Source organism: Ciconia boyciana, chromosome 4, assembly GCF_034638445.1.
Source record: "Ciconia boyciana chromosome 4, ASM3463844v1, whole genome shotgun sequence".
In the NCBI taxonomy this organism is placed as follows: Eukaryota; Metazoa; Chordata; class Aves; order Ciconiiformes; family Ciconiidae; genus Ciconia; species Ciconia boyciana.
Window position 1 is genome coordinate 32,143,775 of NC_132937.1, and position 20,344 is coordinate 32,164,118.

Genomic DNA, 20,344 nt, shown 5'->3' on the forward strand with positions numbered 1-20,344 from the left:
ACTGAGGACAACATTAGATGAAACCAAAACAAATAATATACATTCAGGAACATTCTGAAACTAGAATCTACATTGAAAGCACTGGTGAACTGAGTGTTTCCAAATTTATTTTGGTGGCTTTTTTGAGGGAATGAGGATTAATAAATTAAAATGACCTTAAAACTATGTCCTGATTTTGGCTAGGATAGAGTTAATTTTCTTCCTAGTAGCTAATATAGTGCTGTGGTTTGGATTTAGTATCAGAATAATGTTGATAACACACTGATGTTTTGGCTGTTGCTAAGCAGTGTTTACACTGGTCAAGGACTTTTCAGCTTCCCATGCTCTGCCAGGTGCACAAGAAGCTGGGAGGGGGCACAGCCAGGATAGTTGATCCAAACTGACCAAAGGGCTATTCCATACCATATGGCATCATGCCCAGTATATAAACTGGGGGGAGTTGGCTGGGGGGCAGCGGTCGCTGCTCGGGGACTGGCTGGGCGTCGGTCGACGGGTGGTGAGCAGTTGCATCACTGTTTTTTTTTCCCTGGGTTTTGCTCCTCTCTCTCTTATTGTTTTCCTTTTCATTACATTTTTTGTTCCAATTATTAAACTGTTCTTATCTCAACCCATGAGTTTTCTTACTTTTGCTCTTCCGATTCTCTCCCCCATCCCACTGTGGGGGGAGGGTGAGCGAGCGGCTGGGTGGTGCTTAGTTGCCAGCTGAAGCTAAACCACAACAAACTGAAAATATTTTCTGGCTCATTTACTGACAATGAGTCAATATAATGTTATCAGTGACAAAGGCTACAAAACAAACTTTCGTTCATTAGCAAGCCAACCAACAAACCCAAAAAGTAACCTTCAATAAATTGCAGGGCAATGTATTACTAGGCATGTATTTTTACACTTAGGTCTGAAGCTAACTGTTTAGAAAAATAATGTTTAGAAAGCACAATGAAAAATGAACAATACTTACAACCATACCATTTAGGGACACCCAGCAATCTGGTGGGAAATCCTGGAGTAATGGTACTAAAAACTGCAGACAACCATCCCAGTGGCACAGCAGCAGCATCATTCCAATCAGATTAAAGATTCTCACCACAGCACTTGCCAGATCGTACGTCATATGGAAAATCTGTAGGCAAAAATTACAGGTGATGTACGTGATGCAAATCAGAAATGCAAATCATTTACTTCTCACTGGGCAGGTTAAAGCCAAAGAAGTATCATCCTGAATTTCTAAAAAAGTTGAGATTTCTCAGCAAGGACCATTAATTTGGGCAGACTAATTTCGGCGGAGAGCTGTGCTGACACACCTGACTCTTGACTTCATGCCAGTGTTATATAAGCTGCTGAAAAAGGCATATTTTGGATAAGAAGTCACCAACTAAAGTGTTTTCTTGAAGCCTACAACTCCTTTCAATTCAAGCAAGTCTCATAAATTAAAAAAGCTTGGTAAAGGTAGTGAGACCATTACTTGTCTGTGAACTTGGTGTCTAAATACTCACAAAGTTGTGGGAGATACAAATTCAGTGACCCATTCTGAAAAGATTCACCTTCACATTTCTTACCTTCTTAAAAGCACCAAAATCTGAGTGAAGAAACAATCCAAGTAATTTTACGTATTTCTGGACTTCTATTTCTATACTATTAATCCAATTTGCACATACTAGTTCACCAAGCAAAATGATAAAAAGGTAGTTCATCACCCTTAATCATTAGCAGTTTTCCTAAAATACTGAGAATTCTGTGGCTACTACATCTGTAGTGGCTCAGTTTATATCAAACTAATATAATCATTTGGATTTCAATATATTCCTCCATTCTTGGACAAAAAATGTTTGCATCTGAAAAGCGTCTTACAGCAAATCACACATATACTCTTAAAAGAAACATAGACATTTTCAGGTTTGTCATGGGCAAATTTGTTGGACAGAATTAGCATGAACAGCAGCAGTCAGTTGCCAAATAGTATGGAGAAAAACATTATATTTAGCACTTTTCTGCTATATTGGTTTTAAAGCACTTCCAAACTACAAATACAGGCATATTCTTTACTTATTACAGAATTCAGTCAACTCAGGGTAAATATGCTGTATTTTAATACACATAATTATCACTGTCCAGGAGTTCAGTTTAGAAGATAAGAATGTCCAGTTGATATTTCATGGAATTTTAAGCAGAAAATATTATTTAATTTTACAGATAGACAGAGAATCAGAGGCTTTAGTGCTGAAAACATCAGATTGCTCAAGGTATACAAGCATATTGGCACATGACATTTTGCATTTGTATATAAAATAATTCACACATAAAAGAGGGAATGTGTGTATCCTGACTTTTACATATCTAAACTGAAAGTGGAGATTAAGTACCCACACTGTAAATGAGTGCAAGTGCAAATATGGAGAGTGCGTTAAGGTGCCTTTCAACATCATTTTCTGTTAGTGGGAGTTTGTCCTTGTTTGAAAATGATGGTGTATGTTTTGAGTCCCAAAATGCAAAACCTGCATAGTAGAAACATACCTCAGACATCAACTTTATGTGTAAAACATTTTTTCAAGCTAGGGCATTTTAAGAGAATATATTCCAAATCCCAGTTTGATAAACATTGGAAACAGATGCTTGTAACATTATTCAAAATGTCATGTCTTACCCAAATACCATCTAGCTCCTGTCAAAATTGAGGAGATGACACTGATATTTAGGAGATACTGTAAATGGGAATAAACAAAAAAGTGTCACCATTACACATTTGTCTTGTTAAGAAATGTATTTACGTTATAGCTATTTTAATAGCTACAGTTTCAGTAGCATGATATGAACCTAAAGAGTAGATGTGTGAACTGAAATAATTTTCTTTTAAAGAACTGAAAAAAATAGCAAGGATTACTACTGTTTTGGAACACTAGCACTCATTCAGGTTACACTTTATCCACATGGTTATTATACTACAACTCCAAAGTGCAGATGAATTCCTGATCACATGAAAAGTTGAAGAAGTTTTTTCAGAGAAAGCAGGATTTCCCCTAGAATATTTGTCTGAAAAAGTGCAGAAGATCAGATAGAAATAATACATATTTTACACAGAGATCACAACTTCCCCTGGAAAATTTCTATTGCTCCAGAAAAGCAAGTTATGACATCTCTACATTATGACTGGACAAAAATCAAAGTTCTCACCCACACTGTTTTCATACTGCCTCAAAGCTTCCCATTAGGCTTTACTGTAAGAGACTAGATTTTCAGAATAATTCACTGTATTGGATACTAGCGGTTTTAAAAAAATGGGTCACAAATATGACAATCAGAGCCAACTGAGCACTAACGTCTTCATTTCTATACTTAGAAAGAGAACTTTTCCGAAAACATGCACCTAGGTGTATGTGATAAATAGGGGAAGATCTGGTTCTCCAAACTCCAGAGTTTTGTCCAAAAACCAGCACTTGTGTATACCCAAGGCTCCTGAATCCTTATCCTGCCTCTGCAACTATGGGCTTAGGCACTATGACAGATTGTGCATGTATCCTGTGATCATAGCTGCATAGAAATTATAATTCTATGGCTCTTTCACTCGGATGGAGCCCATTATTGGTCATCAATTCAGATTACAGAGATGGTCTGCAAAGCTCATACCTTGATATAGAATTTCCAAGATTTTAGAGCATTTTGTGCTGGTACATTTTCATTTCAAATCTTAAAATTATATAATTTGGTAATGCGCACTGCAAAAAAAAAAAAAAAAAAAAAGGCGGGTGGATAGGTTTGCCAAGGTATTTATTTCAGCATTTCCAAGATCTTGCCCAGCTCTTACGGATGTATCACTCCTTGCATACCTCGTGAGACACTGCAATGGCTCAGTAAGGCTTCCCAAACGAGCCAGCAGAACCAGGACACAGAAAGAGATATTACAAAGGGAGACTGAAATTCAAAGCGAACAGCTGGAGCAGTGACTTCAAACTAAAGGGCCTTGCTGAACCAAAGAGTTCTGCTGTTGCGTTTGGGCTCTGCAAGGACTGTTCTATCTTGTCACAGTGATAGGACTGTGTAACTATTGTTTTTCTTCAAAGCCTCTTCATTAGTAGTGTGCCTCTGCAGAAATGGTCACGTACTGCAAGAACAGTAACATATTGAAAATTTTATGTGAAACCAAATCCAGCGAAGGAAACGATTGCAACAGTTTGTATGCAACACTGCAACCTTCCATTATTTCTGAAACCTTTCACTCCAGAAATAGCTCCTGTACAGCTTAGCATTCAGGGTCAATATTATAGAAAATGCATGAACATGATATTATCTGGATATTATCTGGATTGCTTAACACGGAAACGTATCAGCATTTCAACTATACCATACTTTTATTGCTCATCTTTTGCTTGTATAGTCTAATATTTGTGTAGCCTATTCTAATAACTGTGGTAACTGTATTAAAGAAAATAACTTCATAAGAAAAATCTTAAGCAAATGTTGAAAAAACCTATTAAACATCTCTGCATGTTTGCTCTCCAGTAAATAAAAGCCAAGTTTTGTTCTCCTAAAAGGAACATACCATGGAAATGTGTGCTTGGTTGGAAAAAAACATTTAAATCCACCAATGCATAGATTGTAAGTGAACAATAATATTTGTTCATGGTACTGTATTGACATGTTTACATTTGGAAGGGGAGGGGGGGTTAAAACTGATAGCCAAACTACTCTGTGGGCTGCAGTCATATATTGTATGTTTAATATTTTATGCTCTTCCATTCAGGAACTGATTGCGATACCTTGAAAGGAGCAGTGAGAGAAGTCATATTTTTATAGCATTTTCCTTTTGTAATCACAAAGTACAGTTCTTGTATTAATGAACTAAAACTTATTAAAAATCCTAGGAGATGTGTGAAGTGTAGTTTGTTAAGAGAGGAACTGGAGGACAGAAAGCTAATGTCACTCATGTCAGCAGATGGTGGCTTGCCTGTCAGCCAGTCCTCCAGTGGGACAGGAAGAAATACAGGAAGACCACAAATCAATTTGCCTTGATTTTGCAGTACAGATGTGTGGTCAAATCTCTCTGTTTGAATGGATGTCTTCTCAAGATAATATTCATAACAAAAATAATTCAAACACTTGCATGCAACTAAAGTTAGGCTCCTAAACCCGTTACTCAGGTAGTTGAATATAAACAGCCTGGTCATCATTAAACACTTACGATCCACAAATGCCAAGCAGGAATTGCAGCTGTAAAACATTTTTGAAAACCTGGCCATTTTATTTAGACTCCTAGTTTCATATCTAAATATTCAGCTTAACCATCAAGAAGTGCAAATTTTGGACAACACATTTGAAAAAAATTACTAGAGTGACATGAGATTACTGCAACTGAGAAAAAATTAAAATTCCCTTGAGAACTAACTCTTTCCACATTTTTATTTCACATAATAGGAAAAAGATTTAATAGATATCTCTCCTTTTTGCTTACTACTTAGTTTCATTTCAATTACACATGATACTTTTTATTATTATCATGTTTGGTTGGGAGTGGTTGGCTATAATACTGTCATTTTTCATAGTTTCCATATACTTCAAAATAATGTTTAATAATAAATTTAGTTTATGAACTCCCTTCTGAGAACTCATAATTTCTTCCTATATTATTTTCATAACTTTTTCTCAATCCCCTGGAAACCTTAAATTTTTGCCTAAAGAGCTGCAATGCCTCTGACAATGGCTGAAATGTAATCACAGATTAACAGTTTCTAATATTTTGGCAAAATATTGCTCACAGAGAATAAGAAATTGCTGAAGAAGTCAGAGTTCACATGGTTTTACTCACACTTTATTAATGACTGTTTTTATTCCCACGTGTGAAGCAGGAAGCAGACTATTCCTTCCTCACATTTATAATAGAGAGTATACTTTAAATTGGTCCTGCTAACTCTGATTTCTCAGCCTGAGACAGATAAACTATTCCAGTCGTACCAACCCACTTGCTTAATAGTATTTGAGGGCTGTCGTATTAAGTTAGTAGTGCACATCTATTTTAACTAAACGAACACAAAATCTGTTGAACTGCTGTTGTGGAATGCATAGGTTACCTCTTCTGCCTTCTGATAATTGGCATGTTATATTTGTTCAGTTGTGATTTTTAGTTCAGTTTGATTTTTAGTTTCAGTTTATATAAAAATTGATTCATATAAATTATCAGAATTTAAATTTGATTTTTTTTTTTAAAAAAGAAAAGGTAAGTCTTAGGATTTGCTGGAAAATTTATTCAAATCTCACATCACTGAGTTCATCCAGACACCTCTTCTCTTTCACCCCTCAGAAGTACTGAAGGTGCTCAGTATCACAAAGCTAGCTTGGGTTTAATATTCAAATTATTAGGATTTGCATCATGCCTTGGGCAATATGAAATGACACTCATACTAAGTGAGCTGTGTGTTGTCTGGAATATTAAATAGCCAGAGTGGGGAGACAGAAAGAGCTGCACACGTGCATGGAGGCTCTGAAAAACATGCTGAAAGTGTACCAAGGGCAACACTGGAATTTCAGGCTAGACTGCAGGGCAAAATAACAGTTATAAAAATGACAAGGAGTTTTTGGTTCAATCTCTGGGTCAGTCCAGAATTATTAGGTTTATCCCTCAGAGCACCAACTAGATAAAGATTATAAATGTAGGATCCAAATTTTCCTACCTTAGCTAAATGTTCACTTTTAAGATAGTGGTTGTGACAAAGCTCCCTGGGAAATAAAATAGTATAAAATGGGGAGGAGAGCACAATGCCTCTTTTTGAGCATCCATCTCTCAATCTACTTCAAACAATGAAAGGCAATCATGGCTTTTTGTTTAGTCATTTCATATTCTACAAATTGATTTCAAAAGACATTCTTCGTAAATATCACTTGGGATACTACGGGTCTGACCCAACTCCTACCAAAGGCAATTTCTTTGAGACTTGCAGGTCACTACACCCTACATTGAAAATACATCTGTACAAGTAGACGCAAACGCGCATTGATTGAAATGCCTGGCTATGCCCTGAGGGTAACATTTTACACTCGACTGACTCCTGATGTGCGTGCTTAATTTTATGATAATTAATCATTGATAATTCAGTAGTGGGGAAAGGTATATAGCACTATTTAATCTAGTTGTATTTGTGACCTTAAGCTGATGACAAATGCAAAGATCTGCTTCTGCTTTAGTTGCCCCTGAAGGTAAGACACCAGTGATTTAATAAACAGAGCAAACTATTTTTAATCAAACATATCTGGACAAAAGAGCCGAGAATGGCCCTATTTTATGTGACCTTTAAAAATTGTTATTTTTCTAGATGGAGTCAATCTGACATTAGGTTTTATAATAGAAGTCCCATTTTCCCATTTATTCCACTTCAAGGCATGTACAAATGGAAGCCAGCTTCTGAGGAGCAAAAAGAACAGGACAGCAACATATAAATGTGACAGCACGCTACATCCAGGTTAAACCTGAAAGCATTAATAAAACCACTTTGCTGAAGGAAGATTTAGGCAAGCCTTGGAAAGGTCACATATAATCAGGAAGCAAAATTTATTTACTATATATAAATTCCTCAATATATATTTTCTACTGTAAATTGGCCAATGCCATACTAATATATTACCTCTCACACAGAGGGCATGACTTCACTGCCAAAACATGTGTTTTTATTATCCTGTTGTGATTAATGTGTGACACCTGTCTTGACATCAAAATAGAGGAGCAGTCACTTTAGTTCTACAATGAAGAAAACAAGCCAAGACTGACAAACCTCAGGATCCTGAAATAAAAAATACAGTGCTAATTTTCATTGTGTTTTTACAGAGGTGGAGGTCTCATTTGTCACTTACACTGATGACAGAAGGTACCTTATTAGACTAAGCCTTTACCTTAATTAACTGAAGCAAAGTAAAAACAAACAAAAAACCCAGTTCATAGTTGTCAGAAAGACACAAACATGCAATACTAACATCCTGTCTTCGTGACAAAATTTAGCTGAAGCTATTCTCCTTAAGTTATAGTACCAAATTGAGAGTGACCATGTGGCAAATAATACTTGAACTGTACATGAGCACAGAGATTGAGAGTTTTGTCAGCTTGAAGTATAGCTCAGTTTCCATTTCATCATTATTTCAAGCATCAACATCGCCTGACCTTCAGCTCAAGCTTCTTGATGGGCCAAGTATCTCAAGTGACAGCATCACTGAACTCAAGATGGAGACCTCTGTGGGTGGAGCTGAGCTAGAAGGAACATTTCTTTTTTTATAATTATTTATATCTTACAGAGAAGACAGCTTGAAGATACAGCCAGTCTCTAAATGGTCCGAAATATGATTTATTATTTTTCTTACTAGCTGAGCAAGAGGAACTGTTTCTCATATTAATGTGCAGATGTACTCCGGCGGCAACAAGAGAAAAGAAATAAGTTATTCACCATCACTCATCTCCCCACAGAAAGGCCAAGGTAGGGACTCCCACAGCACTGAAAAGGGCAGCAGAGCGAGCAATGGGAATCCTAAAAAATATCACTGCCTACAACATTTCAAATATAAGGGCATAAAGTCAGATACCTGATTGCATTTTTAGGAATTAATATGAGCTTCTGAAGCCTATGTTCCCCAGTTTTAATATACTTACACAAGCAGTTTTCATCCTTAATGAATGTAAAATAAAACAATAAATACAAGACATATATGTATAAAGAAATCTACCATAAAATGTGTCAAAAATGCTGAGACAATTTAGGGACAACCTTAGGAAGTACTAAAGTCTTCACAAAATGTGCCATGTCTGGTAAAATAGTTTTACAACGTTATTGATCACTCAAGTTTCACAAACCCTAACCTCTTTTGATTTCCATTTTTAAAGTATAACTTTGGAGATAATCACACTCTACCCCCAGCACACTACATCTTTTCCTCTGAGCCATTTATTTAAAAGAGAGGAACAGGGCAGTGCCCTGGCTGCACTTGCCATCAAAACCAGCAGGACATGTTCCGGACTCCCAAACTCCTGGATCCAACAGTGAAATTCAATAAAAATGAATAAACACAAAACAGATACACTGCAGGAAGTATGTATTAATACACACAAATTAATGGCGTATCCTAGAACAATATATTTTTACAATGAACGTTGTACAAATGGGACACATGTAACCAACCTCTTTCAAGTAACCAACACATGCAACCAACCAACCTCAGTATTTTCTTTTTTTTATTTTTAAGGTAGTCATGTTTTAACTTCCAAACTCTGTGAATATGAAATGAAATCAGATACTTTCTGGTACTAGGAGAAGCACCAGAAGATTGGCTGTACACAGAAACTTGAAAGTTTGAATGTTTGCAAGAATTATATCTGAAACTATTGTTTCTGTAAAACAATTCTCTCAGTGTTTTTTCTTTTCACTAGATCTGTATGTCATGACAGGCTGCAGATACGTCAAGGAGCTTCTCTTGTCTCAGCCAGAACCAGGCTTGGGAAGCAAAAGAAAGTGTGTGAATAAAAGGAAAATTTTCTCTTACATCATCCTGAACTCCCAAAAGAATCAGTTTGAAATTTAAGGGGATGGTTCATTAATGTTATTAAATCACCAGTTGTTTTTACATGATGCCTACCCACAAAGTCACGCTGCCACATATCTGAGCTTCAAACTAATTGTCCTAATTATAATGCAGCAATGTAATGATCTAATAGCAAACAACTGAAATAATGAGGAATATTTCTCCTGGGGAATATAAATTGGTGTCTTACTGAACCTGTTGAGGTTAATCTTCCAAACATGGAAATAATGGACAAGGAATTGAAAATGAAAGTCATTATGTTAAATTTCCTGTGGAATAAACGTTCTGAGGACAAACTGATTCGCAATGCTTTCTTTTAATAGCATGTGATACCTTCATTTTAAAAAGCCCCAAAATGTTGTTTTATGAGGCACAACTGTTACATTTTAATGTTTATATATTTGGGTTGTTAAGATTAAATATAAGCTGTGAATAAAATATGTAAAATTCCATACTGTATTAGAATCTAAATTTTGCTTTTTATAAAAGAAGCAAAGAAGAGTTCATAGGCCAATCCCTATTAAAAGACCAAGATTGTCAGTATAAATCAAGGCAGATGATTAGTGCACAATACTGTGTGAAAGTCAGAACTCTTCATCAGCTGGATGCTTACAGCCCAAAACACAGAAAATCCATTTATTCCTTTGAAAATCTTGGTAATAGCAAATATGATAAAGTCACTCATATATCATAATCACACACACACATAAAAATCAAAGAAATAACATCTAACAGTATATGTGTGAATAAATTAGTATATGCTAATTACATATCAATGATTTGACGTCTAAGTCAATGTTTCACAATATTGACAAATGATTTTTGAAATTGCATAGTTAATTGAACTGCATTATAGAACAATTTTTTCTGGGAAGTGCAAATGAAGTCTACAATTAATATCTTACTGTCACTCAAAACCACATAGAGGACCTCTTTTGAGGGTCCTCTATGTGGTTTTAAAAGTTAAAAACCAAAAAAGAACTGATGTCTGGCAGGTAGAAAGAACACACCAGAATCGTAGTCTTAATAATTTGCCTCAAAAATTGCCAGCAGAAATTAAGAATTCAGTTGCCTGATAAAAACTTCATGTAGTCAGAAAAATATTACCAGTTTAAAGAAATTACTTTGGAGATTTGCATACAATACCGTCTCTTGTAAAATATTATGTTTTCTCAGTTTAGTACATAAAACTACCTTGAGCAGAAATTTCAGATGCTAAATTATTCTATTTTTGTAACTGTGTTCAACATTTGGTAAATACATGACTATTATTATTATGAAAAGTAAGTGTATGCTTGCATATCCACAAACATAATTTGCACACAGTTCTGAATACTCAAAAGTCTCTACAGATCTCTACAGATAGTCTATGAAAAAATGAGAGATTGAAAAAAAAGACAACAAAGACATACAAGTAATATCAGAAAAGAGCAACTACAGTAAGAAGAAAGAATTGTTCTTTTATGGTCCTATTTGGGTTCATTGATTTTTGCCTATGTCCAAAATATTATTTAAAATAATACTTGCTTCTGATGGATAGAATTTTTCAGGATTCAATACATTATTAGGTTAGACTTTGTGTTTTAATGCTGTCAGCTGTAATGATGAAGACCTGATGAGGGGACATTGTGCCTGGACTGATTTTTTGCCATTATTTTTTTAGCAAAGAAATTAATATTAACGAATTAATTAATTAATTATATTTTAACATGGTTATTTTACTACATTAAGGTATTTTGAAAAAGAAAACTGTTAGTGCACAGGAAGCCTAATGTGTAAAACCACGGTACCTCTCACAGTACTTACTATTATATAGTCTCTCCAAGAAGAGTTTACATTTAGTAATATATATTTTTTTTAACTAGTACCTCATTATACACAATGCCTAGTTATAGTTTGCCATATGAATAATGGAACAAGACAGATTACTTTATAAATGACACAACATGTCAGCCTATGAATTTGAAACATACACTAAAATGTGAGTAATACGACTGAAATAATTGTTTACTAAAACTCAACAGCAAATCATAAACTACACAAAGATGTGGTAAGTCTGGTCAGAGTCAGAGAGCTCCACTGAAAAAAAACCCAATACCATGTAATTTCTTTTTACTCTAAATTAACATTCCTACACCCCCACCCCCAATTTTTTTCTTTTGTATCATTCTTGCACTTTTTCTAGTATGCCAGTAAGAGAAGTGCAGGATGTACACCAAGCCTCTGTCCAGTCCAACACGACACCCTTCCTCTTGCCTCACGCTCTCCTGCACATTAATTTTGTCAGCGCTTTCCACACCACTCAATCGCTGAGCACAGAGGTGCTCCTGCATGCTCTTTGTCCCGATCCATTTGTGCAGCGAGCTGCCTACCTAACCAGCCTTGTCCAGCATCTCTGTTGGGCCACAGCACACCGTCACTCCTAGGAAGGTTGCCCCCAGCTTAGCAATCACCACATTAGGTTTATTCCTGCTGAGCGTGTACCATGATGGCCCAGCATTTCCAGATATGGATCTGTACTTGTCTCTTTGCCTTTACTTTCTTGGCTGTCTTAGCTCTGGCTTTCTATTGCTTTCTAGATGATCTGATGAAGATGTCTTATTCTCAAATTGCCCTTCAGCTATATATATCACTTAAACTTTGCTGTCCATTATTTTGTCCCATTTTCTAAGTACAGCATATCCACCAGGTTGCACTTTGCAAAGGCTGGCTTCGGTTCCCTACTGCAGCTCTTGCTGAAATTGGAGTCACCCCAGGTGATTGTCTATGGTCTATCCTCAGAAGTTTGATCTGAACATTTTATCATTGCATTCAGATTTTATGAGGCTGATGGATCTTGAGTGATCTGTCGTTGAACACTATTACAAGTAAACACACACCTTTTGCACAATTACTGCCGTTTCTGTGTATGCCTTCAATGGCCATTCATGTTGTGGTAGACAATATACCTCCTTATTTGTCCCAGGAATATCTCTGTCCTCTCATGTATTTTGATTTAGTGTATCAACATTTCTGCTAGCTAACACTATTGACAGATCTCCTTCAGAGCAGTATTTCATTCCATCCTGCACTTGGTACCAGGAACAATCTTCTGTGCACTCATTCCTTGCAATCTTATACTGATTCACTGCCAGGGGTTTGATTGTGGGATTGCCTGCAGCCTTCTCCTGTGGATGCAAATGTGTGTCAAAAAAATCGACTGCATGTCACTCCACAGAGCTAATCCATGCTGTGTTCTGCAAAGGGCCTTACAGGTTTGGCAACCATCAGTGAGCTTTTTTGGGTGATATCCTACTCTCAGATCACTTTGCTGAAGGCTCAGTAATTTAGGTTGCAGTCACATAGATTAATTCATTGGTTACCTTCTTATGCTTTCTTATGGCTTATTATTCACAAAAGCAAAAGTGACAGAATTTTGTCTTTCTCAAGAGCACTTCATGCTGCCTTTTACTGTCTGACTCCCATCTCCAGACTGTACCTGTTACAACCATACCAGTAATTAAAGCACTCCCACAGCATGGTAGTCAGTGCAGGCTGGTGCTAGCATTACCAGCTGTCTTCCTTGACATCACAGACTATGATTCAGTGCCGTGGTCAGTGGCTTGGTTTTCTCTTCTCTCCTGTATAATGATAACCCTTGCTCTTTCCAAGATGTATAACAGTGCCTCTTCTTTTCAAGCCTAGTAATTTCTTCTTTTTAGTTTCATAAGATTATTGTGACTCAAGGGCTGCACATGGGGATTTCATTTTGTCTTCCACTTTCTCTTTGCGGGTCTGTCTCTATGAAATACTATCCTTTGAATCTGCAAGATGCCTGGCCCCATAGGAACTGCTCCACTGAGGGTGGTCAGCATTGTACGGAGATCACGGGTACAGCCTGTTCCTCCTGCCTGCACAACACTGAGCAATACTCAAGTTTGTCAACTGTGCAAAGCAAAACCATCTTTCGTTTCACATTTTCTTACGAACAGGCCACATTCATCTGTTGGCTTCTGAGCAGATTTAGTATAAGCTTGCCCCCACATAGCCTTTTTCCAGTCTCCTGTTTCTGCTTTCTCTATCTGCTGACACCAAAGCTGACACCACAGTCCACCACAGCTGACTCCACCACAGCTGGAGTCAGACAGGCTATTGAGCAACAACAACTCATATATGACAGCCAAATGATTGGCAGCCAATGAAGAAGACACAGTGAAGCAAAACTTGAGTCTAAGAACTTAAAGCAAACATACTCTTCTTCATTGAAAGCCTCAATTATCCCATATACCCCTGCTTTTTTTTATTCTTCCTTGAACAGAAGGAAAACTTTGAGACATCTAATAGTTTTATCTTCCATTCGCTTTACATTGCTGTTAAAAGATAGACATTTTTCTTGTTGTCCTTTGAATGTGTTCCTCTACAATATAGGTTGCACTCTACTGCTTGCTTTCTCTGTCAGTCTGTTTCTGTCTAGCTCTTATTTTGTACACCTCTAACCTCCTGACGCTTTCCTTTTCTGCTTTCTATGTTTATCTCACATTTGAAACAAAAGACAGACTGCTAAAGCAGAATCATGTGGGTTTTTTGAGAAGAAAAACGTATCCTTACTTTCTCTTTGTGGATTATAAGCAATTCCAAATTGGTGTTGAGATTTTGACTCACTTGTATTTTTAAAGGCAGGCTCTCCTGTTACTAAACATCTGGAGGAAAAGGATTTACTTTCAGTAAGTAGACCAGAATTTCCCTCTGGTTTCTGTGCTTTCTCTTATTCTTGTTCCCAGAGCATCCCTGCAGTACATTTACAGTCCATCTATTCCAAATGTTCTAATTTTTCTTACCCCGTCTCTGTGCCATACCCTCTTTTATTTTTCTTTTTTTTCATACACTCCCACAGAGAACATGAACATTACATCCAAAATAACCCAGAAAAGGTTCTCCAATTTAGAGCAAGTAACTCTGTCCATCCTTTTTCAGAGTGATTGTATCCAATGGCTGCCATTAAAAGGTTAGTATTTCAACTACCACATCGTGGCAATATTGCCAACTCCAAGCAAATATAATTGTGATTTAGGCGACCCCATAAAACTTGATATTCATTTAAAAATATGCTTTGGGTTGTTCATATTTGCATGCCTATCAAACTTCCCTCAGAAATTGGTGGGAGGCTAAAAATAGCTGTAAGAAAATGAAATAGTAATAAATCTGAGATGTTTACAAAATCACACAACTCCAAGAACTGGAACATAGAGAGAAAAGCAATACTGTAAGGCCTACAATTAAATTGGAAGAGTTTGCAAATTTGCAATGATATTTCAATCATCCTACTTTTACTAACTTAGTCCTAAATTACAGAAATCCTTTGTTTCCAGAAGGCCAAATCCTGGAAATGTTTATCCTGTGTGCTCTTAGTGCTGCAGTTTGCATCTCTGGGACAGTGCTGTGACGGGGACTGAATAGCAAGAACAGTATTTACGCAATTGCAGAGTGACAGTGAAATGGAGAGTTATTTTTATCATTGAGTTTGGCAAAACCAGCTAAGCACTAGGTGCTTCAAATGTTTCAAGAGGCCTAGTTTGCACATGGTAGAGCTAATAACCCAGGAAGAGAACCATAAAAAATGCAGAGGTGGCAGGAGGGAAGAGAGCAATTATAACCAGTATATGCAAAAAACTACTCAGCACATGCAAAAATGAGCTCAGCGAGACTGCACGCCATTTGGGTAGTGCCATCATGAGATAACTGAGTGACAGTGTCTCACACATGGTCAACAAGGATGGAAAAAACAGCAGCACTGAAGCATGTCCCCGAGCAAAAAAGGTGGCGAGTGCCGGGAGGAGCACCGACACACCACCATCGGGGCTGCAGGCTGCTCGTTCCCAATCCACCTCTTCTGACGTCATCTAATATGGTAATAATGCCAGGACATTTGTTATTTGCCATTTTTTTTCCAGCTGACTAGGTTTGCCCATGTGCAACCTGGCACGTAAGCTGAGCCCTTTACGCAGAGAGTCAGGGTATCCTGAAGCATTTGTGTGGGGACAGTGGCAGACCCTCTTATTTATCAGTCCCTCTTATTTCTAATGAAGTGGTGAAAATAAAATATGAGGAGCTCCCAAGCAACCCCATGCCACAAGCCAGATAGATACAGTTTTATCTCCGAATACTTTTCCAGATACATAACTGTTGTGTGCCTACGGGGTGTGTGCATGTGTGGCACCACTCGAGGAAGGGAAAAGGGCAGGAGAGAAGGAAGGAGAAGCCGTGGTTTTACAGAGCTGTGAAAACTGTTTGCCTACCCAGTCCTTGCCCTGCAGAGACAAGCCATAAGCAATGAAAACAGGCTGCAGGGAGTTTTCTGAAAGACTGCTGAATGTGGAGTAGCACTTACTCAATTCTCTACCAGGCAGTACTTCCTGAAGTACAATTTTGAAATTAGTCTGGACAATTTATCACCTGCCCAAATGACCCTGTCACTTAGCTAGTCCATCTGCCTGGAACTTGCTCTAATATTCCCAGCCGCAGAAGCAGCAATAAACAACTGCCATTTTTTATAAATCAACCTGCCAAATACAGTTTTTTATTCCCTGTCTGATGCCCAGAACAACTAATAGTCATTCCTAGGTCACCCACATGTTTTCTAGACATTAAAATGTCATAATTTTCACTGCTAAATAGAAGAAGAAAAAAAAAACAACCCATAATCATGATCATTCTGGGAAATCCTTTATGGTCTGACCGGCTACTATCTGACTTCTATTTCTGGAATAAACACATTAAAAATAAAGAGGTTGTCTTACTTTTTTTAAACGTGCCTCATGTTAAATATTCAGACTGTGCTCTGCACAAGACCTCCACTTATTCTGCTCACTCGCGCATCTTTACAATACAATGCAGAACTGCTTATTGTTGAGAAGCAGGAGACACGGACACCACAGCTCATCCTTGGCTCCCTACCAGCTGTCTGGATGAAGAGTGGCTGCACAGCAGACAGAGGACCCCTCTGGGGGTTGCTACACCCTTTCCTATGCACCCAGCACAAGGAGGTGGTATATTTGCTGCATTTAACGCTCATCCCCTTTACTCCCCTGAGATTATGGAGTGTGAGCACTCGGTGTCATTACAGTTATCATGCAGAGAACTGAAAGAGGCCTTATGAAACAGTGATAAATATTATTTATATAAAATACCATAAATAATTAATTACGCTCTTTTTTTTTTTTTTTCAAGAACCAAGGAGTTCATTGCATCAGGGTAACAGTAAAGTGAATGTTAGCTCTGAAAGTAAAAACAATAACTAACCATCTAAGTAAGTAAGTTCATCATTATTTTCAAAAGGTTTTGTAATCACAGACTAAATCCTCTTTAAATCACAATCAGGTCTCTCCAACATCTTCCTTTCAAACTTTTTAGTTTTCCTCTCAATTGATTTGTCTTCCCTTTGCACTTCAGTGATTATTGATTCTTCCTTCTGAAAGAGCACAATTATAAAACAATTATCTGCTCTCTCAGTATTTCCCTGTCAGCTACAAGCAGAATGTTATTCCATTAGTGTACTGTTAGATCTTTTCTCTTCATTCAAGTACAACTGTTAAAATGGGAAAACAGTGTACAATTTGTTTTCTAATGCTGGATATAATGTACTAACATATATGTGATATCATCTGTATGTGTGTATATATATACATACATAAATATATACAGATGACATGACAGTGATGTGTGCAGACCTACTAGAAGTAACATTGGGCTTTTGATAAACGCCTGAGGCTCTTAAGCAATCAAAACCCCATCTTCTACCTTAGTCACATTCTCTGCAACAGTGTTTCACTAGCAAATGCACCATTTCTGTGCATAAACGCAGCACCAATCGATGCCACGCTCAACACGCAATTCTTTTCCAGCTGCCCCATTTCTTCTACACTTTCAAAAAGCTCTTTACTTAAGAATGTACAAAGGTCCTTCGGAGGATGTATATATACCTTCAGGTATCCTAGGGAAATTCTTGTCTCCCAGAAGTCAGTAGGAGTTTGGTATTGCCTTCAGTGGATCCAGGTTTGCACTTAATTTTCCCTGTCCTCTTGTGGCTGAATTAAATTAAATGGCAGTTAGTATGTCCCAACCATTAGAGAAGAAAGGATTTGGGAGGGATGAATCCAACAGACAGCCAAGAGGGAGAGACAACTGTGTAGTAAAGATAGCAGAAACATGAGAGATGTGGTTCATATGGATTTTAGTTCATTTCAAGTATTATTCCCTGTTTTATCAAAGTTTGCACATTTTGGTTTTATGCCTGAAATAGCAAAAGGATCCATTAACATTTCTTCATATATCTTCTACATCAAAACAAATGTAAGTTCAAGTTTTATTTGCGTGTGTCTACTCCTGGCACTGAGAACATGTACATCTCTGTTATCAACAAACAGTAACATTATACCAGACTGTATTACATGTTCTTCTTTCTTTTATCTTATCTGTAGCAGTAAAATTGGCCATGCTGCTGAACATGCTCTTTTCTGAAAAGCAAACTACGAACAAATTATTAGATTTTGCATCTCTTGCAGTTTACATAGGATTAATGTGGAGACTCAATCTTATCTAACCAATTGAAGACTACTGTCATGTGGGTATTTACTACTCTTGTATCTTTCTTTACCTGATGAACTAAGAGAAGATACTGTTTTATATGTGCTGTGGACTTAAACACTATTTAGCAGGAAAATGTGAGAGGAAAGGGATATTACTGCTGTTAAATTTGTGTACAGAAATCTAGAGTTAAATTACAGCCTAAAACATCAAGTACTGAAAACCAGCACAGAGAACACGTACAACTCCATTACAAACTTTCTTTGTATTATTATTATTATTTATTTTACACCAACTTTGAAAAAGGTACAAAACCTGCCCTGTTAAGCAACTTGCAACATCACCTAGACCTGGCTAATTAAGGATTCAGAAAAAATACCATGCAGCTTGATGCATAAAATGAACACCCAGGATGTCTGAACATTTTGTTCTCTTCCAACACATAGCCTATTTCATTTTAATCCAGTAGGCTTTTGGGTGCTTTTTTCCCCCCCCCAATCACTTCAGCTTTCAGACTTATTTTTCCATTACTGCATTTGCATGACAAAGGTCCCACATACACTATTTTGAAACACTGCATTAGCTGTAAAAGTGCCTTGTGACTAATATTAACCATATTAGGACACAGTTAAAGGGTTTTTGTGGTTTTCAGCTTTGGTTACTTCAGTTCTTCTACACCAGATGTCACAGAAACAATTATCCCCAGGCCAACAGGACTGAAGCCACCTTCTCCAGTGCTACTTTGGCAATGGACCGGGTGTCACCACTACTAATGAGTGCTAAGAAATGCTACCACAGAGATTCCTCTTTGGTTTCACTAGCAGCTCAGCTGTCATGCTTTACCTCTTGAAGCTTATTAATATAGTTGATATTTGTGATCACACTGTAAAGCCTACATGTAAATATATAGAGACCTATACCTGTATATATCATTTACCAATTAGAGTACAGTGATAATGACTATTCATATGGAGGACACCTCTGTACAAAAAGCCAAGAGAAAGAACCAGAGAAGACTTCTCTCATCTGTATCTCCTGTCATATCGCAAATGCAGGCCAACCCCAAGCCTCCTGCCTTTCTCATTAAATGAGCCAGCTGGGCACTCACAACAGAAAAATCCTCTTGTGTTGCTAGAGCAGGAAACCTGCATGATGGAAACTGCCCTCTGGAAGAGTCTCTCTGTTCCACTGAATTTAAAAGACACCTGGGAAGACTCACGTTCTAGTCTCAGCACCTAAATACCCTTGCAGAGGTTTTTCTAGGTTATTTTACTGCAGTAGTTGGGTTTGTTGCTCTCCACTCTCCAAGCGCCAGCAGGATCTTTGTTCCCCGCAGTAAGAGACCCGAAGAAGCACCGCTCACGCTGCACCAACCTGCAAGGGGATTTCTCCCTGGTTGCAGGGGATGGAGAGGGTAGGAAGTAACAGATGTAGCTCCTCTGCTCCCTTGACAGACCCTTTTGACACCTAGACCCTATGCCACAAAGATGTGAGTAATGAGCCAGTCTGGATACTCATGAAGCGATGTCCCAGTGCTGCATTGCTCTGTGTTTGCACTGTGTGCAAAACTGACGCAGGCTCGCAAGGGTCATCTATCTCCACACAAACCCACAGGGCAGTCTTGCCCAGATTTTGTATTTTAGGATAGTTCCACACTAAAAGTAGTCAACAGATGAAAAAACATAGTAATTAACATACTGCAACCCTGGCTGGTCACCAACAGTGACAGAAAGGATTAATCCACTCATTATGTGCTAAAAAAGCCTAAATATGGATGTAAAGAAATACATAAGCTAAGAAAAACAAAACTGGGATAATTTATTCTACATTAACAGTTTAACGGTTTGCTTATTTCCTGTTGATTTTCATATAGTATGACTAACCTTGTCTTACATAACTCCTGTAATCTACCTTTAAAAAGTCTACATTTCTTCAAATCCTGCCAAATGTGTTAACTCATTAGTATCTTGAGACACATGGCTGTCACCTGATGTAGAAAACCTACCATTTCTTTATAACGTTTTCAATTCATTATATCTGAATTTTATTGTAAGAACCTATATTCTTATCAAACAGGTCAACCATTCAGACCCAGTCCACTCCTGTTTGTCTCTTCTCTCACTGTTGGCATGGTTTTACCAGGGAAGTTTTAAAACATGTTAAAATCTAAATTAAAAATACAAACACATTTTAGTGAAACGTTTATACTTTTTTAAAGAAAAATCTGTACTCAAGT

General features: G+C 37.4%; 1 protein-coding gene across 1 annotated transcript in view; it reads right to left on the reverse strand.

The window, feature by feature from the left end:
* HCN1 (hyperpolarization activated cyclic nucleotide gated potassium channel 1) overlaps positions 1-20,344 on the reverse strand; it is a 215,744-nt gene that overhangs the window by 103,273 nt on the left and 92,127 nt on the right. Inside the window, exon 3 of the mRNA XM_072859097.1 lies at positions 959-1,120. Within this exon, the coding sequence (XP_072715198.1) occupies positions 959-1,120 (162 nt within the window). The remainder of the gene's footprint in view (positions 1-958; positions 1,121-20,344) is intronic.